Source organism: Sorex araneus, chromosome 1 (genome assembly GCF_027595985.1).
Source record: "Sorex araneus isolate mSorAra2 chromosome 1, mSorAra2.pri, whole genome shotgun sequence".
Classification (NCBI taxonomy): domain Eukaryota; kingdom Metazoa; phylum Chordata; class Mammalia; order Eulipotyphla; family Soricidae; genus Sorex; species Sorex araneus.
This window is the reverse complement of record NC_073302.1, coordinates 120,301,383-120,327,801: the sequence shown is the minus strand read 5'-3', so window position 1 is coordinate 120,327,801 and position 26,419 is coordinate 120,301,383. Positions and strand designations below refer to the sequence as shown.

At 40.4% G+C, this 26,419-nt stretch overlaps 1 protein-coding gene across 6 annotated transcripts in view; it reads left to right on the top strand.

The window, feature by feature from the left end:
- ZFR (zinc finger RNA binding protein) overlaps positions 1–26,419 on the top strand; it is a 75,188-nt gene that overhangs the window by 24,114 nt on the left and 24,655 nt on the right. For all 6 annotated transcript variants that reach the window (XM_055145519.1, XM_055145457.1, XM_055145580.1 and 3 more), the window contains 7 exons: positions 2,737–2,955; positions 10,282–10,529; positions 15,417–15,608; positions 16,485–16,776; positions 18,367–18,563; positions 19,351–19,470; positions 22,757–22,902. In XM_055145519.1, coding sequence (XP_055001494.1) covers positions 2,737–2,955; positions 10,282–10,529; positions 15,417–15,608; positions 16,485–16,776; positions 18,367–18,563; positions 19,351–19,470; positions 22,757–22,902 — 1,414 coding nt within the window. The remainder of the gene's footprint in view (positions 1–2,736; positions 2,956–10,281; positions 10,530–15,416; positions 15,609–16,484; positions 16,777–18,366; positions 18,564–19,350; positions 19,471–22,756; positions 22,903–26,419) is intronic.

Here is a 26,419-nt window from a genome sequence, read left to right as displayed (position 1 = left end):
TCTGATTTGTGGTGACAGTCACTTGTTACCAACCACTAGTGTTTATAAGGATTCAAATATAGGAAATGTCTTCAGAGAAACGTGCACATTTTTAGTCTTTAAAAAATAGATTTTCTAAAAATAGGAATTTAAGAATAAAGACAAAACCCATTTCTGTTAGGCAGGTAATTCTTTTAATTGTTTGAAGGATCTTGAAGGTGAATAGTTAGAGCCTTGATTAGGGAAGGGTAGATGGACTTTCTCGCCCTGGCTTTACCAACAGTGGGCACATGATTTTTATCTTCATCTTTGATCTCGTGTTTCTAAGTGAGGCTGTTGACTGAGCTCTCTTTGGAATACTTTTTAAGTATTTCCAAGACTCTTGAATTCCTTCAAAACAGTTTAAAAGTTCTCTTAAAATTTGATGACCCTGACTTTTCTTAGTCTCTCCCTTCCCTAATGATTTGTTTATATAAGATCTAATGAAGTTCTTGTTAACAGTCAAACAGCTATCAGGCAATGTGCTTAAGAATTCTAGATTATCATCTGCCACACAGATAGACTGGGAGGGTGGGGGGGGTATGCTGGGGTTCTTGGTGTTGGAACATGTGTACTGGTGAAGGGATGGGTGTTTGATCATTGTATGACTAAGACTTGATCCTGAAAGCCCTGTAACTTTTCATGGTGACTCAATTAAAAAGAATTAAAAAAATTTTTTTATTAAAAATATTTTTTTAATTCTAGATTATATAAAAGTCAAAAATCTAGAATTAAGCTCTCGCATGGATTATGTAACCTTTTGCAAGTCAGTTAGCTATTGGATGTTAGTTTTCTTTTGTACACTGTTCTCATCTATGTATGGTTCAAATTTCATACAGGACAGAGATCTATACAGGGGTTTAGGCTCTTGCCTTGCATGCAAAGTTCAGAACTATGGCTCAATACCTGGCACCACATACAGTTCCCATGAGCACCATCAGGAGTATGGGTGTGGTACAAAGCTTTCCCTCCAATTTTTTTCATTATAAAGGTAAAATTTAGTAAGATCATTTGGAGGAGACAATAGGCCGTGCTAGGCTTGGTCATCAGGAAACGGTGTGCTGCTGGGGATGGGACCTGGCCCTCCCACATGCAAAGCTTGCCCTCCAGCCCTTGGAACTACCTCCTTGATCAAAGACTTTCTAACACCTCCCCCTCCCCCTTCCCCCCTTCCCCCCTTTCCTCTCTATCCTCCTCCTCTGTTAGCTTGGGATGTGTTGCATCTAGGGCCCTTAGGAATCACTCCTGGCAGTGCCCAGGAGTCATACATGTAGTGCCAGGGATCAAACACTAGTTGGCTGCATGCAAGACAAGACTCGTTCTTACCTGCTTTACTGTCGCTTCATCCCTTAATACCAATATTTAATTTAGTTGTAGAATTTGCCACAGTGTCATTTTAGAAAGCCTCTAAAGGCATGGCAGGTTAGCTTATATGGATGTTAATTAATTCAGTCATTAATAAGAAATTGTATCCCGGGGCCGGAGCAATAGCACAGCAGGTAGGGCGTTTGCCTTGCACGCGGCCGACCCGGTTTGATCCCCGGCATCCCATATGGTCCCCCAAGCACTGCCAGGAGTAACCCCTGAGCATTGCTGGGTGTGACCCAAAAAGCAAAAAAAAAAAAAAAGAAAAAGAAATTGTATCCCTTTTGCTGGAAAGAAATTGCTAGCATGGAATTTAGAGTTACGCTATCTGTTTTTCTAGTTTCCAAGAAACTGCAATTTAAAAGATAGACTCTCTATTCAATAGGTCACAATCTAATATCTTGCAACAAAGCCCCAAATGAGGAAAACGGTCCATATTGAGCATTTTTGGTAGGCTTAGAATTATGCTAAAATATGACCGAGCAATTCCACTTTGGGGCATCTACCCCCAGACATAAAAATACTCCTCAAGAGGACATATGATCACCATTATTCATTGCTGCTCTCAGTAGTTAGGAGAGAGACAAAGAAGGAAAGAAATCTAGTACGGAAGAAGAGAATGGGAAGTAACAGGTGAGCAGGCATCGGGGCTTCAGTTATACTGTTAATACGGGTGAGTGGTCTAGCCACATATCTAAAACACGTACTCAACAAAACTGAAAACATGAGATCTAAGTGGCAACCCCTGAAACCTTGTAATGTGACTGTCAAGTTTACCAGCGGGATGGGGTGGGGGCTGGGGAGGGGAGGGAAATACGGGAACATTGGCAGAGGGAAGTTGACAGTGGTGGTGGGATTGCTGAGGAAATATTTTTGCCTAAAACTCATCTATCAATAACTTTGTAAATCATGATTATTTAATAAAAATAAAATGAAAATTTTTTCAAACAGATTGCTTCTACTGATCAACTGGCAGAGATGTGGTCATTTGTTGCAATGCAAAAGATTTTTAATTTGATGCAGTCCCTCTTATTTATTTCTTGCTTGTATTTTTGGTGTAACATATAAAAATTCACCACCAAGATCAATGTCAGAATTCTCTCCCCACATTTGTTCCTAAAGTTTTACAGTTTTGAAATTTTAAATTTAAGTTTTAAACCTATTTCAGGTATTTTTTTTCATAGTATTAGAGTCTGGTATCATTTTTTTACATCTGAGTATCTTATTTTCCCATCATTTCCCATATTTGATGAATAAAAAACTTTCTCCTCTGAGGAAAAAAAAAAAGAAACTGCAATTTATAATAATTGTAGTGGGTCAGCCTTCTAATATGTTTGTTTCTTTCCCTCTTAGCCCCCAAAGCAGGTTATAGCCAAGGTGCAACTCAGTATACACAAGCCCAACAGACTCGACAAGTGACAGCCATAAAACCAGCTACACCAAGTCCAGCTACCACTACTTTCTCCATTTATCCTGTATCTTCAACCGTACAGCCAGTGGCAGCTGCAGCTACTGTGGTGCCATCCTATACCCAGAGTGCTACTTATAGTACCACAGCAGTTACTTATTCTGGTAAGACTGATACATTGTCTTTAAATGATAAGACAAATTAAACCTAAAGTTATTGCATGCAGGATAACTCAAATAAGGTTATTTAAGGTTAGTGTGGTACTAATTGTACTCCCAGCACAAATTATAGAGACTTACTCGAGTGATCTTGGGGGGGGGGTGTGTAGTAATTTTACTTAAAAAGGCAAGAATTGAATTGACAGATTTGTTGTAGAATGTGAATTGTAAATTGTATGCTTTTCCTTTAAAAAAAATTTTTTTTTTTAAGCCAGAACACTCGACAAAATGTAGAATTATTTGTGGGGATTCGAACCTCATTGAGAGTCTTGGGCCTACCCTTGCAATAAGAGAAAAATCATACCCAAGTGTCTATGAGGTTATTTCCTTTCTTTTCTGGTTTTGCCAAATGAATTTGAAACTCAGTATTAACATTTAAGGAATACCATGACAAGGTGTTATATCATTTATTTTAGCCCTCAAGGAGGTATTTCTTCACTATGAGAATAATATGAAAATAATGTGTAGCCTTTGTAAATATCTTTTAGATGAAATTATGTAACACAGTCTCTTGGCAGGCCAGATCAGCTTAATTTTCCATAAATAGCTCTATTTTCCCTAGAGATTTATAAGCACTAAAACCTTACTTTTATCTACTGCTGTTGTTAATTTCCAGCTGAGGAATTTGGCAGTATTGTAGTGCACTTTGCTTTTTAGTAGACAAACAGCATTATATTGCTATGTGGCTTGTTATCTTTCATTAAGTTTCCTATATTGTTCCTTGGATGATTTAAAGGGTCACGGACAGTTGTATTTCTCACCTCTTGAAACTTGGTTGTAGCATGAGTGTTAGAGGCCTAGCTACTGACTTTAAATTTACTTTATTTCTCCAAGTCTTTTACCTATACCTAGTGCAATGGTAGATGGTAGGAATATAAAGGTGAATTAGGCAGATGTGGAGTATTTGGAACAATAGTTTGTTGGGACTGGAAAATAGGATATATGTGGGGAATGATTAGGAAATTGAATTGGAAACACAATTGGGAAAGCCTTAGATCTCCGCTGTGGAGTTTTGTTCTCATCTCGCAGTAGATGTGTCAAATAGGAGATCTTAATGGTGGTAGTAAGCAGTAATTTTTTCTCATCACCAGGGATCCCTTACTGAGGGTCTCCTCACTACTTATGCAGAAAGTTCCAGGGTTTGAGTTTGCAGTTTTATGCTTACCAGGCAAGCACTTGTAGCCACCAAACCGTCTTCTGAACTCTCCCAAGATTTTTAAGTTAACTGGGACAACCAAATAGAAATTAGAAGACGCCATAGAAATAAATATTTTAGGAGCTTTATCATTCAGAATTGTTCAGATAAGGTGTTTATGCCTTTTAAAAATGTAAAAATATGATACAACTATATATTAGTTAATATAACTAATGGAAGTATTTCAGTTAAGTCTGATTTAACACTTCAGAAAAACTTCAACAAAGTGTGAGTACTAGTGATACTTTTTCCTATTCTCTGTTCCATGTACTTTTCCCTCTCTTTTTCTGTCACTGCCATTTTGTCTGTTAAATATAACTTATGTAGAATAAAGGCAATTTTGTCTTTGTTTTCTTGTTTTGAGGTCACACCCAGCAGTGCTCAGGGCTTACTTCTGGCTCTGCTCACAGGGATCAATTCTGACAGGGTTTGGGGACCATGTGTGTAGTGCCAGGGATTAAACCTGGGTCCGGGTCTGTTTTGTGCAAGACAAGTGCCCTGTGTGCTATACTGTCCCCTGAAGATAATTTTTATTGCTGCTTCATTTCAAGAATAATAATTGTTTTAAAACTGAGTTTTTAAGCGATTAAAAAAACTAGACATCTGCCGCTACTTGGCATTAATATTTTAATGTATAACTTTTCTATACTTATTAAATATACATACAAATATGTATGCATAATTCATTCTTTTTTTTTTCACCAGTCTTTGCATCATACCTAGCAATGCTCGGGGTTACTCCAGGCTCTACACTCAGGAATTAGCCCTGGCGGTAGTCAAGGGACCATATGGGTAGTCAGGGATCAAACCCAGGTCGTGCATATGCAAGGCCAGCACCTTACCCGCTATACTTTTAAACCCCCTATTATTCTTTTTTTTTTTTTTTAAGTTTTTGGGCTTGGACGCAGGATCTCATATATCCAAAGTATGTGCTCAACTGAGCGATATCCCTGACTTCTGAACCTCATTGGTTCTTCTTTTGCGGGGAGTTAGGGACTGATGCCACCCAGGGGGCTCAGATTATTCCTAGTGGTGCTCAGGTGACCATAGGGAATGCTGGATTGAATACAGGTTGGCTGCGTGCAAGGCAAATGCCTTAACTTTTTTTTTATTGTACCAGACCCCTGTGGGTTCTTTAAAAATAAGTTTAAATTCTGCAGGAAAGTTGCATTGCCCATATCTTTATACTGGGCTGGAGAGCTAGTACAGCTGGTAAAGTGTGCACCTTGCATGCTGCCGACCCAGGTTCAATCCCCAGCACGCCGTATGGTCCCCTAAATGCCGTCAGGAGTAATCCCTGAGCATCTCCAGGTGTAACCCCAAAACAAAATAAATATCTTTATATTTTGAAACATACCAAATTAAAATAATCAAAATGTCTTCTTCTTTAAAATGTTTTCAACGGGGCTTGAGTGATAGCACAGTGGGTAGGGCGTTTGCCTTGCACGCAGTTGACCCGGGTTTTGAGAGAGTGTGAGTGATATCTGTTAGCGCTTGGGGGCTACTCTCATCTTGATGCCTTAGGGAAGCTGTTCTTGCCCATGCTTGGGGCCACCCAGTGCTGGGGATTGAATTGGGTCTCCTCCGTCTCCAAAGCATGCATTCCCTATCTTGGAGCTATCTCCCAGGTCTGCAGTTTATGTTTTCAGAACAAAAACAAATACCAGAAGGAAAAAATGATTTTATGTAAACCCATCAAGCATATATGGGGCATGCTTAGGCTGAAGCCACATCACATCACTCCAGAGGACCCAAAGTTGTCACTTAGAATGGGCTTTTGGGCTCCTTTTAATTCCCCCTTCATATTTGCAATGCTGCCCTTTACTTACGGGTCTAACCTTGAGATTAATTTTGATGAATAGGTGTTTTTCAAATACATATTTCTAGCCTGTGAACTAGTTCCCTTTTGGCTTAAATTTTTTCTTGGGCGGGGGGACACACCTGACAGTTTTTAGGGCTTTTAGTTCTGTGCTCCGGGGTCACTCCTGGCATGCTTGGGGGTACTGAGGACTAAATGAGGTGCCTGGGTCTAACCTGGGTTGGCCAGATGCAAGGCAGATGCCCCACCCACTGCACTGTTGCTCTCTCCCTCTTATTTTTTTCTTTTAAACACCTATCTTCCCACTCCTCCACCTAGCTTCCACTGTTACCCCTTTCTCAGGTAACCTGAGTGATCATTTCCGAACATCATTGTCCTGATGGGCCTTTCTCTATCCCAACTGCCTTCTTCCCCAACACTTGAGTCAGGTCTCCAACCATGTAAATTGCTGTATCTCCTCATGGAGATATTAAGTCCTTGTATAAGAGAGATTACTAAAATGTTACAGGTTAGGCCTTCTGTGTTTATGCTTTGTTAATCCAGATCGGTTGCTTTTTCCAATTTGGTGCATCTAGGGTTTTAATTTACTTTAAGTTTATTTTTGTATACAAGACTAGAATGTAAATCAGCTTCATTTGTTTGCATGTGGCTATCAGGTTTTCCTAATATTTGTCAAAGATATTCGTCATTGTAGTTTTAGATTTTTGTCATAAATCAGGATGTGAGCTTTTATTTTTTCTCGTTGATCTGTATCTCTATTTTTATATCTGCACCACTCCATTTTAATTACTACCGTCACTTTTTTTTGTAAAGGTTGAGCTCAGATACACAATGCTTCCATTTATCTTTTTCTTAGGATTCCCACAGCTGTTCAGGGTTTTGTGTGGTTCCATATAAAACGGTATCTGTTGTCTTACTGCCTTAAAATGTCATTGAGGAGCTAGAGTGATAGTACAGCAGGCAGAGCATTTCTTTTAAATGTAGTTGGCTGAAGTTGGATCCCTAAAAACTCATATGGTCCCCCAGGCCACCAGGAGTGATCCCTGAGCACTGCCAGATGTGGCCCAAAAACAAAAAAGGGCAACAGGGGGAATTACTGATATTTTTATTGGGATTGCATTAAATCTTACAATTTTTGACAGAACAGACATTTTGTTGATTTTCCCCAATCCATGTGCATGGAATACCTTTTCATCTCTTCTTAATGTCTTGTTCTTTGTCTTATACCTGTTTACTCTCTTACGACAATACTGAAGAGCTCAGACCAGTTTCCTTATAGATGATCCCATAATACGAATTCACCTGTTTTATTTTTGTTTAGATTCGGAGAACTTTTTAGTCAGTAAAACGTAGTATTCCAGGAGAGTTAAGTAGCCTTGCATGCTCCTGACCCTGATTTGGTCTCTGCTCTGTGTGTCACTGAGTGCATCCTTTGAAGGCCCGAGCTCCACTTAGGTGGCCTGGGTAACCCCTGGAGCACAGGACCTGAGCCAGTGCTGTTTCCTCAGTCTTGTATTGGCCTAATTGGCCCAACATTGCCAAGGAAGGACCTCCTGCCAAGAAAAATGACTTCTTTCCATAGCAAGTGCATATAGTAATCTGTTGACTCTTTGTTGAAGATACTAAGTTAATTGCTGGTTTAAAGTCATGACCACCAGGTTTCCCCATTGTAAAGATACCCCTAAGCAAGGTCATTTATAAGTCAGCTGCCTTCTTTTCTCTGGTGTTACACTCTTTAAGGGCTGGGGAAATCATGCATGGGTTACACAGATCCCCAACATCATTTGCATCATTTACCTGAGCACTGCTGTGGGTGTAGCCCATATAGCACATCCCACCCCATCATCTCTTAACTGAATCAAATTTTACAGCGTTGGTTGCAAAATCTTTTACTTTGATAATTTGCATTCTTCTCTGTTAAGAAATTTTCTTGATGGGGCTGGAGCGATAGCACAGCGGGTAGGGCATTTGCCTTGCACGTGACTGATTCCCAACATCCCATATGGTCCCCTGAGCACCGCCAGGAGTAATTCCTGAGTGCAGAGCCAGGAGTAACCCCTGTTTGTTGCCAGGTGTGACCCAAAAAGCAAAAAAAAAAAAAAAAAAAAAGATTCCTTGATACTACTATGGAACCTTTTCTTAAATTTTCTTGTGGGGAGCCAACTGGCAGTTTTTAGGGCTTAATCCTGGCGTTGTGCTCAGAGATAACCATATCTGGCAGTTCTCATATGTTGTGCCCAGGATTCAGACATGCACCTTAACCTTGACTCTATGATCTTTTTGGCCCCTGAAATCTTTTTTTATTTAATATGGCATGCTCCAATGGCAGACATTGGTTTGTTTGGTTTGGTTTTGGTTTTTTGAGCCACACCTGGCAGTGCTTAGGGCTTATTCCTGGCTTTGCTCAGGGACCACTTCTGACAGGCTTGGGGGACTATGTGTGGTGCCATGGATGGAAGCGGGGTAGGTCCCATGCGGGGCAAACACTCCGCTCACTCAGTTTTTAAGTGGCCACGTACTATCTTAATTGTATAATCTATCTTTTGGAGTTTTAATTTTGAGAGACTTAGTTTTATATTTATATAATTCATCATCTAACATAAGTGTCTAGGAAGTCTTTCATGAAAGTTGCCTGATAGTTGTTCTTGTGGATATGGCCAGTTTTAGATTTCAGTGATCTTAATTATCTGTGCGTCTTAACTCTCAAATTTCTTATTCATGTTTTCTTCTCTATTCTTGTGGATAGATATTGGAATCAGTGAGTCATAAATTTTTATATTTCAGTTATAGCAGTCTGCAGTTAAGAGCCAGAGAGTTCAGTTTTAAGTAATTTTGTGCCATCCTAACAAATGCAGAATCTCTTAAACTTTAAATGTCTCTCCCCATCCATTTCTGCTGTAGGGATAAAAGGGAAGTCTTTTCTTTAATTCAGTAGGTGGGATTTCTACCAAAGTACCAGAGGTTTTAGTTTGGAAGGGGCAGGTTTACCAGTTTTTTTTGTTTTGTTTTGTTTTTTTGCTTTTTGGGGTCACACCTGGCTATGCTCAGAGGTTCCTCCTGGCTCTGCACTCAGGAATTACTCCTGGCGGTGCTCAGGGGACCATATGGGATGCTGGGAATTGAACCTGGGTTGTCCATGTGCAAGGCAAATGCTCTACCCACTGTACTATTGCTCCAGCCCCCCAGGCTTACCAGTTTTGAGATGCACTTGCAAATAAGAAACTTGGTCAGTTTTTTTTTTAGGGGGAGGAGGAGGGGGAGATGATGGCGTGATAGTTTGGATCATAGACAGCAGAGCTCAGGGGTTATTTCTGGCTCTGCATTGAGGAATTATTCCTGGTGGCGCTTAGAGAACTGCATGGGGTGCCAGGGATCCAACTTGGCTCTGCTGAGTACAAGGCAAATGCCCTCTGCTGTACTATTGCTCCAGCTTGAGATGTTTTTGAATTTCATAAATCACTGAGTACAAACAACATATATATGTTAATAATAAGCATAGAGTGTTCATTAGAGACTTCAAATAATGGAAATGAATAGGGTCCATGTGATTGGATAAAGAGCTTTTTTTAATTTCAGAAGATGAGAACCAGTATATTAGGGTTTTAGTTACAAAATTTTTCATCTTGTTGGCCTGTATTTTCATCTTCATTCCAATTCCATATCAGGAAGTTTTTTTAAGCTTTATTTACTTTACTTCTCCAAATCAGATTCTATCAGTTCCTTGTATTTTGTCACTCACTGGAATTGAAAACCTTGGTGTTGCTTTCCTCTTCTTTCTTAACTTCTGTCCCTTTAGCCACCGAGCATGTCAAACCATATTTCGTGAGTTTTCTTCTCTAGTATCCTAAAATTTTCCTCAAATATAACACTTCCCAAGTAGTACTTCACAGGAATTAATAATATTTGGAAAAATTACAGGTTCTGACCACCTAGTTTATCACTGTCACATTATTCCAACTGAATGAATTATAAACTTCTTAAAGTTCAAGGACTTAGTTTTTTTAAGGCGAGTGTTACACTTTCCATGTACCTTCATAAAACCTGGCATAATTTGAGTAAATGTTTGTTCATTAACTTATCTAAAATGGAAGGTAAGTTTTTATTTTCCCACTAGGGGTTTTTTGGGGGGATGGGTGGGGGGTTAGTACGCATATGTAAATCTACCTTTTTATCAGGATTTGTCTCAATTTAATTCCTAACATTTAACTTGGCCTTTTGTAATTTTGTAACGTAATCTTTGTTTGATTTTATTTGTAAGGTACATCTTATTCAGGTTATGAAGCAGCAGTGTATTCAGCTGCATCCTCCTACTACCAACAGCAGCAGCAGCAACAGAAGCAGGCGGCGGCGGCAGCTGCTGCTGCTGCTGCCACAGCTGCCTGGACAGGGACCACCTTTACTAAAAAAGCACCATTCCAAAATAAACAACTGAAACCAAAACAGCCTCCCAAACCACCCCAGATTCACTATTGTGATGTGTGTAAGATCAGCTGTGCTGGACCACAGGTACTTCTATTGTATACCCTGAGTCTTCAATGGTTAATTTTGATGGTTAATAATATTGATTCTTAAACCTACATTTTCTACATTGTTAGCATCTAGCTAATGCAAGCACATTTTGCTCAAGAGATATTTAATGTCTCTTTATAAGGTATTTGTATTGAGATGTGAGAATTGTATTCTTAGAAACCTGTAAAAATATGAGTGGAAAATAAAAAAATATTTTTAAGAATAATTCACGATTTAAAGGTAACTTTAGAAATTTATATTAACATTTATTGGAATTTGGAGTTAAGAATAAAATTTTATTTTTAGCACCCTTTGTCTTTATACAAAAAAATTACAACTTGATGGAATTTCCTAGCTATTTTTCAAGTTCCATTTTTGTGTGTGAGTGTATGTTCTAAAATTTTATGCCCAAAGATGATCATTTTTAATTTTAATCTTGTAATTGAAAGGTGGGATTTTGCCAACGTATTGAATTGAAAAAATATTTTTTAAGATGCAGAATTCTTAAATTATTTGATCATCTATAATTTTTAGGAATATGTTTCTAATGATATTTGGGATTATAGCTTTTATAGAATGTAACTTATTACTTTTATAGAATGTAACTTATTTTTATGAAATATAACCTACTTTCATGAAGGAATAGGAATTTTGAAACAAGAAAGATATAGGTAAATGTTTCTCTCCTGGTACCTGTACCTTACTACACCTAAATGTTCTTTAGACATGACTCTAATGTAAAAATCTAATAAGTTTAACTCGTTGTTGTTAGTGGTATAAGAATATTCAGTTTTGAGGCCTGGGAGATAACCTAAAGAGCTCGAGCATGTATTGGGTGTGGGAAGTTCCAGTTCAGTGCTGGGCACTGTGTGGCCACCTAAGCATTGTTGAGTGTGACCCAGAAACCAAAGGGAGAAAGTGTCTAGATCCTTGGTGTGTTTCATTTTCGTTTTTTTGGCCCCGTCCAGCAATGCTCAGGGGTTACTCCTGGCTCTTCACTCAGGAATCACTCCCTCAGTGCCTGAGGGACCATATGGGGTGCCCTGGATCGAATCCTGGTAGGCTGTGTGCAAGGCAGACGCCCCACCCGCTGTACTATCTGTCAAGCCCCCACAGTGTCTAGTTTTATATGTAAAAGTTTGACCAAACTTTTGGCAGATAAAAGGTAAATTATTTGAAAAGAGTAATTTGTTTTCTATGTATCTCCCACCCCTACCCATCCATGTTCTTTTCTTTAATAGTGTGAGGACACTTTACATATGGCCACTTAAAAGTCTTTCTCCCTTGAGTAATAAATGATTTCATGGCAGTTTCAGATGGGTAGTATTTGCAGTGACCTAGGATTGAATATGCAAAGAAACAAACTGTTAGTATTTGAAGATTTGACCCTACTCTGTGATGACTACTTAGAGGGCATGAGTTCTATCTACTCATTGGTAGATTAGTTCTGCCAGTGTAGAACTGATACTTACTAAGCACATGTTCCCTGTATAAAAGAGCAGAGCATGGGAGGATGATCAGTTAGCAGCAGTATTTTAGATTATATCTAAGGCTGACCATTGATTGGGGTGGAAGGGAAGGAGCTGGATTGCTATACCAGAACATGTTAAGCAGTGTATTCCAAAGTGGGTGAGACTCCAGAGGGCCTTGGAGTGACCCCGTGGTGAGTGGTAGTAGCCTCTTGTGCAGCTCGGAGATGCTTTTCTGTTTGCTTTAAAAAGATGGATTTCAGAGATGGGGCGGGGGGTGTTAAGATTTCTAAGGAAGGTGCCGAGTGATTATTACTTTTTTTTTTTTTACTTTTTTTTTTTTTTTTTTTTTTTTTTTTTGGTTTTTGGGTCACACCTGGCGATGCACTCAGGAATTACTCCTGGCGGTGCTCAGGGGACCATATGGGATGCTGGGATTTGAACCCGGGTCGGCCGCGTGCAAGGCAAACGCCCTACCCACTGTGCTATCACTCCAGCCCCTATTACTTTTTTTTTTTTAAGAGTTGTAGACTTAAGTTTGGAACCTCTGTAGTCAAAGGTACTTCTATAAGTCAGGCAGTGCTTTATAGATAGAAATATCATTGGGATTGTTTAAGTCTGGTTGTGATCATAAGAAAAAGAAGAGGGTAAAAGTAGGTTTTGAATTTGAGAGGTCATGGTTTTGTTTCTTGCTCTCCCATTAACTTTGCCTTGGGCAAGTTGGAGACCTTAATTTTGATGAGTTATTTTTTCTGCATTTCTATAATAAGAATTTGTTGTAAAATAATCAAGGTTCAGGCTGCTTCAGAGAGCCACTTTAAAGAACTGCAGATAATGAGAGAAGGATCAAATGGCTGGCTCTCAGGTCTTCTTTTGTTTTAAAACCAGTGACTTTGCTTGTATGTAAGATTTCATTGGAAGGGGGGCAGGAGAGATAGTATAGCGGGCAGGTCACTTGCCTTGCATACGACCAACCTGGATTTGATCCTCAGTGCCCCACTTGGTCCCCTGAGCCCTGCCAAAAGTGATCGCTGAGCACAGAACCAGGAGTAAGCCCTCAGCACAGCTTACTCAAAAGAGAATTTCATTGAGAAAAAGAGTTGCTTGTTTAAGCATCGTGAATTACTCTTAGGCAGTCTTTAAAGCACTTTCATATTCTGAAATCCTTTGATAATATGTAATGTTATTTTGCTAATCTGTCCGAAAAATAATTTTCAAATCAAAGAGCCAGGTGATATCGTGAAGGACTGAGTATGTTTTGCATGTGGGAGACTTTATTTCATTCCTGGCAGTACCACATGGTTCCCCAAGCACAGCCCTAGAGCACCACCAGGTGTAGATCCCCCAAGTAAATAAAATGAAAGAGGAATGATTTCACCCACTCAAAAAAGTTCTAGTAGTCTCTATATAATATTCTTAATTTTTTTTTAATTTCCTTTTCTTGATGTCACAATGACTGGGGCTTACACATATGCCTCGCTGTGGTGTTCATGCATTTTTATCTGGTGCCGGCAGTGGGTGGGTTACACATTTAGTTGTGGTACCTGCACACAGATAATTCCTTTTTTTCTTTTTCTATTACACTCACTGGGTATCACTGCAGTGCTCACATAAATATTCACTAGAGGTTTAATTTCCCTACCATGGCACTCGCACATCTTTTCATCTGCTCACTGGGAGTCACACTTTTGTGGTGCAGTGGACATTTCTTGTGCCTTTGGGAGATGACACACAGCAGAGCTGCCATGATTGTGCTCTGCTGCTGGATTCCAACTCATCATGGTACGTTGCATGGCATGTGCTTGCCTCTGCTATTCTCCAGGCCCAGCCCAAAATTTCCTTCAATGCCATGGATTGAGCCCAGGACCTTGCACATAAGGCATGCACACTATCATCGAGCCATATTACTAGAACAACAGTTTCTTAATGTATAATTTTACTATTTCTAGTATTTTAATAGTATTATTTTCCTTTGAAAATGCCCCCTGACTTGGTAAAGTTGATTTTATAAGCAAACACATCTTTTTGTAGAGTCTTGTTAGTATACAGGAGCTTTTTCTCTTCCTGTGCGTGTACATTTGTTCCTTTTTCATGATAATCCTGTAATTATACTATGTATGGAATAATTTCTGTCAAACATTATACATAAACATTAAAAATTAAACCTTTGGGCTGGAGCAGTAGTACAGCGGGTACTACTTGCCTTGCATGCGGCCCACGCGGCCCAACCAGGTTTGGTCCTCAGTATGGTACCCCAAGCTCACCAGGAGTAATCCTTGAGGACACAGCCCTGAGCATTGCTTGGAGTGCCCCCTTACCCCTAAAAAACATTAAACCTTAGCACTTGATTTTCATAGTATTATTTTACAAGTACACTTTTTAATTAATTTATTTATTTATTTTCTTTTTGGGTCACACCCGGCAATGCACAGGGGTCACTCCTGGCTCTGCACTCAGGAATTACCCTTGGCAGTGCTCAGGGGACCATATTCGATGCTGGAAATCGAACCTGAGTGCAAGGCAAACGCCCTACCAGTTATGCTATCCCTCAACCACAAGTACGCTTTTTTAAAACCATTAGGAGGATGGAAACCTGTTGACAATCACAGATTAGTCAGTAGTGAATTATTTGACTTCTACTGCTTTCACTTGAATAGATAAGGCCTGTTCGTTCCTTCCCCTTTAGGCAATTGATTTTCTATGTGCACCTTTTCATTTAAATGTTCATTGGGACCAGATCGATAGTATAATGGGTAGGATGTTTGCCTTGCACGAGACCAATCCTGGTTTAGTTACGGCTTTCCAGATGGTCTCCTAAGCCCAACTCTGAGTGATCCCTGAGTTCCACTGGGTGTGGCCCCAAACTTAAAAAAAAAAAGTTGTTTATTATTATTAGACGATGGATGACCCTACATAATTATCAAAAATTTGACTAGCCAGTGATTAACTTTTCAGCACATTATAGCGTGGCATATTTATTTTCTTTATGTTCTTCTGGCCATAGTTGGCATATTAGCTACTATATTATTAATATTAATATATTAGTTTGTATTAGCTACTCCATGCCTGAGAAGCATACTTATAGTCAGCACTCAATTTGTCAGTGCCTTGGAAAAGTACTTGGAGTGCAAAGGATTAAAAAAAGATGCAGATTCTTGAAGTTGAATGCAGTTCTGTTACTGTTATTGGTATGAAAGTACTTCCTAAATCAAAGTACAGGTAAATGTATTCCTGGTAAAGTACAGAGGACCAAAGATAGATCATATGTAAGAAATCCTACATTGTTTTGTTCAATTGTATTTAAAAATCACTCAGCACTCATTCTTAAATGAATGTTAGATTTGAAAATTGAGTAATTTCAAGTGATATAGCTGAAGATTGGCAAAGCAAAACTTACCCTTTTTGTTTGAAACAGACTTACAAAGAACATTTAGAAGGACAGAAACATAAAAAAAAAGAAGCCGCATTGAAAGCCTCACAAAATACCAGCAGCAGCAACAACTCTACTCGTGGGACTCAAAATCAGCTACGTTGTGAGCTCTGTGATGTGTCTTGTACAGGAGCAGATGCATATGCTGCCCACATTCGTGGTGCTAAGCATCAGAAAGTAGGTGGTTTTTTTTCCCACACACACTCTTATGTCTTGCTGTTTTCATTTACATTTTCAGTGGGGGTTAAGTAAAAGTGACTTCAAAAATGGAAAACTAGGGGGCTTGAAAAATAATACAGCAGGTAAAGCACTCGTCTTGCATGTGCCTCATCCAGATTCAATCCCCAATTCCCCATTTGGTCCACTGAGCCCATCAGGAGTAAGCCCTGAGCTTACTCACACCACTAGATGTGGCCAGGAAAACAGCACAGAAAAACCTCGAAAACTGAGTATTTATAAGCCTTCCTTCTGTGTTAATATACGTAGAGGTGGCAGCCAATAACTTTTTAAGTAGGGAAAGACTAGAGACCTTAAACTAGGTTATATATTCCAGTTGTAAACTTAAGTTGGTTTTTTTTTTTTATCCCTTATGCCTAAATCTAGGCTTAAATATGACCAAGTCATCCCATTTGTTTTTTCTTAAAGGTAATTTCCTATCTAGTACTAGTTGGTGTATGAATGCATATCATAGAGATTAATTTAAAAGTAAAAGTACTGTATAATAACAATAAAACATCATACTATGTATAATATAGCAAGTACAATAGAGGTAAAGCTTTCATTTTGCTATGTTTTTGTTTTTTTTTGGGGGGGAGGGGTTTGTGTCACACCCGGCGATGCACAGGGGTTACTCCTGGCTCTTCACTCAGGAATAACCCCTAGCGGTGCTCAGGGGACCATATGGGATGCTGGGATTCGAACCTGGGTCGGCCGCGTGCAAGGCAAACGCCCTACCTGCTGTGCTATCACTCCAGCCCCTTGCCATGTCTTTTAGACAAACTGTTTAAAAAATCTGCACTTGAACTTACTGACAATTGTGGTTTTGTTTTGTAGGTGGTTAAATTACACACAAAACTTGGTAAGCCCATTCCTTCAACAGAACCAAACGTTGTTAGCCAAGCCACTTCTTCTACGGCTGTGTCTGCTTCAAAACCAACTGCCTCTCCTTCAAGCATTGCAGCAAGCAATTGTACTGTGAATACATCATCAGTTGCAACTTCTTCAGTGAAAGGTCTTACAACTGCAGGAAACTCATCTCTTAATAGCACATCCAACACTAAAGTGTCAGCAGTGCCTACAAATATGGCTGCCAAGAAAACATCTACACCCAAAATAAACTTTGTTGGCAAGTACTACAGAATCTCCATGTTCCTCCTAACTCATCAGTCATATTTCTCCTCCTCCTCTATAACCCTTTTCAATCATATATCTCTTTCTTGAATTTTCAGTCAGTTTCTTAATGATGCCTCCCTTCTTCATTTTAATCAAACAGTTGTATCTGTTGCCTGTGATCTTAAAAAAATACACACACACACACACACACGTATACGTCATTCCCCCCATCTGCCCCCATCTATTTCTTACCAGTGTTATACTTTTGTGTTTCTTTACCAGACTTCAGTCTGTTTTAGTGTTCTTCACTATATCTTTTCCTGAAACTGTTAGGAATCCCAGAAGGCCCAGTAGATAAATGTTAGGTGTCTTTATTGGTTCTCCTACTTTAATGATTCTTAATAATAGTGGCGTTTTAAAGATTCTGATTCGTCTCAAACATGCCACTCACCCAGTATTCATGAGTAGTCTCATCTGTTATCATGGGTACTATGTCTTGAAACCCTACTGAGTTCTGAAGCTATATTTTAGATGTATCTTGGTCATCACCAATACATTGTGTATATGTATATATAGATGCCTGCCAGTATCTTCACAATCCAGAGCATACCACGAACTACATTTTTAAATTGTTGAATTCTCCACACAGAATAGTTTACTAACATCACTTGTTCTTTGCCACTGCCTGTCGTTTTTCATGCCCTTTTACTTGTCATTACAGTATTTCTACAGAGTCTTCTTCATAGCCATTGTCTTGTTTTGAGACCCTTTAGTCTCCTCAAGACATTTGTCTTTTTGTATCCATTTTCCCCACACACTCTTGGTTAAATAACTTCATTAAAATTATATCATTGTCTTAGTCTTCAGCTTTAAGTTTCTCAGTGACTTTGTTTATAGGAAAAAACTGTAATCCCTAACTCATGCAAGGCTCGGCACAGTCTGACTCTTGCCCCAGATCTCACCACCTCTATTTTGGTAGTTCAAACATAGTTACTGAGTTTCTGTGAACTTACTGGTTTTTGAGCTCTGTATTGTTGTTTTTATCCATTCTAATCTGTTTAGACGTTCTCTTTTTTCTACTTGGACAGTTCGTTGCTCTTCTTTCAGAGACTAGCTCAAGTGTCACACCTGGTGGAACCTCTCCTAACTGGATCAGGTTAAAGGGTAGTGGCCCCATTCCTTTCTAGGCCCACAGCATGCTACTCAAAGTCGTTAGAGCACTGGAACACACTGTGTTATATTGTGTCCTCACTTAAACTCTTGGTATCTCAAAGGCAGCATCTGTAGTGTCAGCAAGGAAATGAGAATTGAAACAAATTAGGCTTATCTTTACCTTACTGAGTTCTTGTTTACTTTTATATACTTAATGTTTTGAGCACCTTGGTAGGCCTGATGGGATTGTTAGATATGAGTGGATAAAATGGGGGGGGAAACATGTTAGTAAGAAAATAAGCTATTTAGTTCTTCATGATTCTGATCTGTAGTATGTCTTGACAGAAGCTTGATTACTGACAAAAATTAAGTGAATTATAGTTTATTTATCAGCTTCTCTATTTGCACCCAAAAAGTTAAAATGATTGTTAATTCTTTTGTGCTCTTCTAGGTGGTAATAAGCTGCAGTCAACAGGAAATAAAGCAGAAGACTTGAAAGGAGCCGAGTGTGTCAAGAGCACTCCCGTTGCCTCTGCCGTACAGATTTCTGAAGTAAAATCGGACACGGTGTCGGAACCCGTCACACCTGCATCCCTTGCTGCTTTGCAGAGTGATGTGCAGCCAGTCGGACATGATTATGTGGAAGAGGTAATTGATTTGAGAATACCTTTCCTGGGACAGAGGAAAGAAGTGTGTCACTGTGTTGCAAGTATTCCTTACATGTAAAATTTTATTCAGGGCCAGGGAGATTCTAGATAATATGCTTTGCTTGCTGGAGGCATGATTTCAGTTTCCTGCCAGAGCAAGAAGCCAGTAGTGTGCCTCTGAGCACTGTCAGGTCTCTCCCCACCCTACAAGCGAAAACCTAAAACAATAATGGTATTAATTCAGTCAGAACTGGAGAGATAGTATAGCAGATAAGGCAGTTTCCTTGCGTATGGCTTACCCAGGTTTGATTCCTGGCACCCCATATGGTTCCCTGAACCTTGCCTGGAGTGCTCTCTGAGCTGGGAGTAGGCTCTCAGCACTGCCTGAGTGGCTCAGAAAAGGGGGGGGAGCAATAACTTTGGACATTGTAGCAGTTTGTATACCAAATATTTCCTTTAACCTGTCTCTTAAAACAGGATCTTACCAGTAGAAAGTATTAAGTAACTTTATTAGAGAACTTCAAGTATGTTTTTGCATTTAAATCTAGATATTTACTTACAGACAAAAGTATTTTCAGTCTGTTACAAAAATACTTCTTGCCGTGCCACAGTTAAAAATTGTTTATTTCTGTAGATACCCTTTTATAAATGACCAACATCACGTTTTCTCACTTATTATTCACCACTGCTCTGTTAGAGAATCTGAGGGTTTGTAAATGAAGTCATATGGTGTAGCACTTCCTGTTATAATTCTTGAACCTCCTCTCCCTCCCAACCCCCAAATCAAGGTACGAAATGATGAAGGAAAAGTAATTCGTTTCCATTGTAAATTATGTGAGTGCAGTTTTAATGACCCCAATGCAAAGGAGATGCACTTAAAAGGACGAAGACACAGACTTCAATATAAAGTAAGTTAAGATTTCATCTGTTCTTATATATAACTTGACATAAGTTATATTGATACAAGTTATGTGATCTACAATCTCCCTTATATGTATAAGATACATGCTTTTATATGTAAGATAACTTGAAACATTCTAGGTGCAAAACAAAGCCTACAAAACAAAGTCCATAAACTCCTCTCATTGTAAAGTTAGTGTGTTATGTCCCACCTTGTTCAGATATCTGGGTTCTTTTGAATAATTTTGTACTATTATAAAACTGTTATACTAAAGAACAGTTTAACAATACTTTATTGTTTTTAATGATTATAGCAAAATTTAAGATTGCTCAGATCAGGGCTGAAGCAGTGAAGCACTTGCCTTGCACACAACTGACACAAGTTCTATCCCTGGCACTACTATGGTCCCCTGAGCCCTGCTACACGTGACCAAAAACAGACAGACAAAAGATTGCTCAGATCAGTGAAGTATTCATCTAAGATTATTTGTTTAAAGAAGTAGCAGATCTCCACCTTTATCTTGAGCTGATAAAATTAATTTAGAGATGAGGAATTCTTCATTGTGAAAACTTGATTGTTTCAATACTCTTTCACAGTCTTAATTAGAGTGAACCATTTTGTGTCTTCTAAGTACCTAAACGGTGGGTCCGAGAGCATAGTTGGAGTTTGCTGAGCATCTCTGGCGATACTCTGGAGCAGCATCTCCGGGGCAACTCTGGTGGTCTCTAGCACCCGGGAACCCAAACAGCATTGTATCTGAAGACCCTAGTGCTGACCTGCTGGCCCAGTTGACCCAAGTATCCCTGAAAATCATACTTAGATCCCTGTAGTACCTCTTAAGGAGGCCCCGAAACAAATCAGAACAAGTGAAAAAAGTTTTACAGAATAAGCACAGAAGGCAAAATGTGGTTTTTTTTTTTAACTTAAATTTTATTGAATCACTATGTGGAGGGTTACATAGTTCTCAGGATTATGTCAGTTATACAATACTCAAACACCCTTCCCTTCACCCGTGCCCATATTCCATCACCAACCACCCCATTATACCTCCCGCCCCCTCCCGCCCCCCCAGTCCCTGCCCTTGTAAGTGATAAGTTTCACTTCGTTTACGTTTTATCTTGGTTACAGTCCATGTTTCAACACATAACTCACTATTGTTGCTAGGGTTTCCCCCCAAAAAAGAGAAGACAGTCCCACTGTCAAGGAAGCATTTGATGGCTCTCCATTGCTGAGAATGTAGAGATATTAAGTCCCGCTGTTTGTTACATAACTTTTCTATTTTTTCCCCCCTCGTCCCGTGCCACGGAGATCACGCCTGTTTAGTAATCACCACGCTGCCTGACAAAGGGAAAACAAACCAAAAAAGATGGTTATTTCCCGTCATCAGCCGGCGTGGGGCTCTGGCTTAGTTGATAGTCTGGTAGAATGTCTGCAAGCAGTTTCTGGAACCAAAAGTAATACGCTGGTATCGGCCCCGGCTCGAGATTCCACCAGCGTCCCGCTGTTCCAAGTACATAATAATTTATTCCCTTGTATCCCATTCCCACGCCACCAGGTCCGTGTCAGCTTAATGGATATCATACTATGGTTAACGCCACGCCGAGTTTCTTCCTGAGAAAGAAGGATATTTCTTCTCAGCTGGCGTGGGGATATGGCTTAGTTCAGTCTATAGAGATGGCTACCACTTTGGTAGCCTTCAATATTTCAGCACAAGATTTACTATTCTTGTTAGGATTTCCCACCAAAGTCCCACCCGTTAAAAAGGAACCATTTCATATTGGTGATGATTAAATGACAATAGGTTGCGCGGCCATGGCAGCGGCCTCGCGGCTTTGAATTTCTGTATAAAGTCCAGGGAAAGTACAGCCAGAAATTACATGTCGCTACAAACTTTAACCCTATTATGGTCCCCCCAAAGTCCAACCCATTACAAAGGAACCATTTCATATTGCTGATGATTAGATGACATTAGGCTGCCGAGGCCGCGCGGTTTTGGGTTTCTATATAAAGTCCAGGGAAAATTCTGCCTAAAATTCTATCCCTACAATCTTTTACCCTTCATCAAAAAACTCAGTACTATTGTTTGGAATTTCCCCCCACGGTAAGCCCTGCCAAAAAGGAACATTTACACGTTGCTGACAATCAAGAGATATTAGGTCATGCGGCTGCTATTGCAGCCGCGCGGTTTTGGATTTCTATATGAAGTCCAGGGAAAATTCTTTTGGTAATTGCATCACTCACTGGCAGCGCCTGGGCCAGAAGCTCCGAGCACACAGTTTGGAGGCATTTTGGGGGCACCGCTCGTGTCCAAAGTGGTTCAGTTGCCTCCGGGGTCGATCTCGCGCGGGGCCAGAAAGGAGCGTCCCCACATGGCTCTGTGCTTAAATGTCACAGGGCGGATCCGGAAGTCCCGCCCCATCGGCTTTCCCGGGCTTCCTGCATAGTCTAAAAACCGGCTATTGCCTCGCTGTGTTCAAAAAGAAAGAGTTGAGAGAGAAAAGACCATACCCCGCTGGCAGCGCCTGGGCCAGAAGCTCTGAGCACACAGTTTGGAGGCATTTTGGGGGCGCCGCTCGTGTCCAAAGTGGTTCAGTTGCCTCCGGGGTCGATCTCCCGCGGGGCCGGAAAGGCAAAATATGTTTTTAACTCGAGGCCAGATCAGTGGGCAAGGGGCATGCCTTGCACACAGCAGACCTGGTTTCTCGCTCTCCTGTGAGTGATTCCTAAGCACAGGGCCAGGAGGAAGCACTGAGCACAGCTAGGTGTGGTCACCAAAGGGGAAAAAAAGGAAAAAAAAAAATTAGTTGAAACAAAATGGTCTGTTTAAGGAGAATAGTTTTACATGGGAAGAAATTTTCCAGTGGGGCTGCTGAGGATGGAACTAAAGGAAGGCCTCGCTAAACAAAGCATGGGCTCCACCACTGAGACATATTCTGGCCCCAACTTTCTTAGCTGCCTTTTCCCACTCACAGTGATGGAATCATCTTTTTATAGACAAGAAAATTTCAGCAGTGATTCGTCCCCTAAGGATTTCTTTCTTTGGTCAACACTAATTTCTGTATTTTTTCAAGTGCAAAGTATATAATTTCTAAGTTGGATAATAATTTTGGAAGGGGGAAAGATTTTTAGTATATTCTCAATACTCCCCTCCTGTTCAGTTCACTAGCTTAGCTCTTAAAATTCAACCTTTGCAAGTACCTCATGAAAGGACATGTGGGTTTGTTTGATTTAATCTGTAAAAATATGTGGACTCTGTTGAAGGGACCACTAGTTTTTTCACTTGTTTGTTATAGAAAAAAGTCAATCCAGATTTACAAGTCGAAGTAAAACCCAGTATTAGAGCAAGGAAGATTCAGGAAGAGAAAATGAGGAAGCAAATGCAAAAAGAGGAGTATTGGCGAAGACGAGAAGAAGAAGAACGCTGGAGAATGGAAATGAGGTAATGTTACTTACTTTAAGTAGCACATTTTTAAATTTTTGTTTCTTAGGAAGATCCTAATTCAGGGATATTAGAGGGAGGGAGAAATTAAACTTATTTTCCAGCGATATGTTTAATTTTAGGGCCAGAGAGATAGTACAGGGAATAAAGCACTTGCCTTGTAGAGATAAGTTTAGTTTTGTTGCTAAAATTATATTTCTTGGAGCTGTAACGATATACACATCGGGTAGGGCATTTGCCTTGCACGCAGCCGACCCTGGTTCGATTCCCAGCATCCCATATGGTCCCCCAAGCACCGCCAGGAGTAATTCCTGAGTGCATGAGCCAGGAGTAACCCCGTGCATCACCTGGTGTGACCCAAAAAGCAAAAAAAAAAAAAAAATTATATATCTTTAAGTGTTGTATACAGTTGAGTAATTTTGACTATATTTTAAGCATTGCCACGTGCAGTTAATTTATACATTTTTCAAAACCTGCCAAAGGAACCATGAGCTCAATTAGAAGTGACATCAGATATTTTCCTTCGACCCCACTACTCTTTATTCTCAGGCAGCTACTGGCCTATGTTGCAGGTGGGGAAGTGTGGAGAGGATACACCTAGTGATGCTCAGGGCTTACTCCTGGCTCTGCACTCAGTAATTAACACCTGGCAGTGCTCAGGGGACCATATGGGATTCCAAATATACATCAGGGAGGGGGCTTGCCTTGCACACCCGATGACCTGGGTTCGATCCCCAGCATCTCATATGCTCCCCGGAGGTCACACAGAATCTGATTGTAGTACTCACAAATTTACTTGTGGTGCTTCCAAATTTAGCCATGGTACTTGTGGGCAGAAGGTGGGTGTCACACTCTGTAGTTGTGGTACTCTCCCAAGTGCTCAGCAGTATTGTTTTCCCAGCCACAGTTCTTCTGATCCTTGGTTACTGTGCTTGCCAAGGACCACATGCTTTAGTTGCAGTGCTGACATGTGTATCCCTCCACCATGTGTCACACACTCAGCTACATCATTGAGGGTCCCAGAGAACAGCCTTGGGAATCATTTCTACTGTGGTCAGCCCCAGGAACCAAGCTCTCCACCTCATGCTTGTAAGGAAAGTGTTTGCTGCTAAGTCCTCCCCATACAACCCTAATTTGTCATAATGACCATCCTTGAGTTATTGCATAATCTGTGATTAGTTGCTAGTAAAATCCCAGAAAAATGTTAACATTTGTTTGAAGGATACATATATTTCTGCTTGTCCTGGATAGTGTATCTCGGTAGTCCCCAATGTTTTGGTCTTTGTATCCTTGATTTTTAAAGACTCTAATAGAGTATGTGGGGGCAAGAGAAATAGTACAGCAGATAAGGCACGTGCCTTGCATGGCCAATCCAGACTCAATCCCCAGCACCCTATATGGTCCCATGAGCACCACTAGGGTTCACGAGCTCAGAACCAGAACTAAGATGCGGTCCAAAAACAAAAAAAATATACATATACTGTGACTGTGGAGTAGTGCATGCTTATGAGGCAGCCTCTGTAACCATTGCACTCTTCCCTGATGTTTGATCAAAAAAGCAGACCTGTTTTGCTTTGTTTGGGGGCCACACCTAATGGTGCTCAGAGCTTATTCCTGCTCTGCTCTCAGGTGGTGATCAGGGGAACCACATGGGGTGCCGAGGGTCAAATCTGGGTTGGCCATGAGCGAGGCAGTCACCCTACCCTCTGTACTATCACTCTAGCCCCTTTAATTATGTTTTTATATAAAATGTATCTGATCTTATTGCTGCCAAAATTCGCTCTAGAATACATGATTTCTCTTGGGACTTACCAGTATTTGAAGCTGAAAAGTCATAGAATTAAGAGAAATGGTGAGAGTTAGGAAATATGTCTTAAAGCAAACACTGTAACACTTGCTTCCCTTAGCTCACTGGGATTTGTTATTTGATATACCTGGTCAGTTTTTTTTTTTTATACCTTTTACCAATATTGAAAGACAATGAGATTTCACACAAGATTTCAAAAAAATTCTGGGCAACTTAGTATTTCTTATGACTATAATTCACACGAGCTCAGTCACTATTGTCTCTAGCTAGATTTCATGCCACTATAATTCTTCCCTTTTTTTCCACCCCTTTTTGGGTCACACCGGGCGATGCACAGGGGACCATATGGGATGCTAGGAATTGAACCCAGGTCGGCCTCATGCAAGGCAAACGCACTACCTGCTGTGCTATTGATCCAGCCCCCCCCTTTTTTTTTTGAGTATAATTCTTATCACCCTTAATGTGTCGCCAAAGAATAAAGCAATGTGAATTGCCATTTATCACTAACTGTATTACTGCTTTTTCTTTTAGTAGAGAATTAACTTCCCTTTCCTCACATCATAAATGGAGAAATAAAACAATCTTAAAAAATCTCTCTAGGGGCTGGAGAGATAGCACAGCGGTTAAGGCGTTTGCCTTGCACTCAGCTGACCTGGGTTCGATTACCAGCATCCCATATGGTCCCCTGAGCACCGCCAGAGTTAATTAATTCCTGAGTGCAGAGCCAGGAGTGACCCCTGTGCATCGCCGGGTGTGACCCAAAAAGGGGGGGGGGGGGAGAATCTCTCTAGGGCCAAAGGGCAAGTACAGTGGGTTAGGTTCTTGCCTTGCATGCAGTGACCTGGGTTCTAATCCCTAGTACAACATAAAGTCCTCCAATCCCAATAGGAGTGACTGGAGTTCAGCATCAGGAGTCAGCCCTGAGTACTGCTGGGGTATTGCTCAAAGATTTTTATTTTTAATTATCTCTAAAGGAAAAAAAAACCACTTTCAAATTTTAATTTTTTTTTTTTTTTTTGCTTTTTGGGTCACACCTGGCTGGCTCTGCACAGGGGTTACTCCTGGCTCTGCACTCAGGAATTATCCCTGGCGGTGCTCAGGGGACCATATGGGATGCTGGGAATCGAACCCTGGGTCGGTCGCGTGCAAGGCAAACGCCCTACCCGCTGTGCTATCGCTCCAGCCCCTCAAATTTTAATTTTGAGGTTCTAAGTGTGTGCTTTGTGTCCTTTATGTACATACAATATTGGTTTGTTCAAATGCATTTAAATTTCTTGTTTTCTTTAAAGCAGGAGAGATTGAAAGCAAGTGAGATTTTCAATGATTTTGTTGGTTTTGTGTTTGTTTTGTGTTTCGGACTACTCTCCTTGGTGCTTAGGCACCACTTCCACTGTGGTGCTTTGGGCTTATGCAGTACAGGAATGCAAAGCATGCGTCTCAGCTCTTTGAGCAGTTTCCCTGATCTTGACGTTTGTTCTCTTTTGATTTTGTGATTAGGCTTAGAAATTAAGTTTTGCTTTCTTTCTCTCTTCCCTTCATTATTTTTTCACCTACTTCATTTTACTTTAAGATGAAAGCAGTAGAGGATGTGAAGTGCAGTAGAGGGCATTGGAGAGAGTGCTTAGCAAGCTGAGCGTGGTTTACCTGGTTCACTCCCTTTGCCCTGAGCACTGCAGTGGGAGTAGTTCTACATGTGGTGCTTCGTATAAA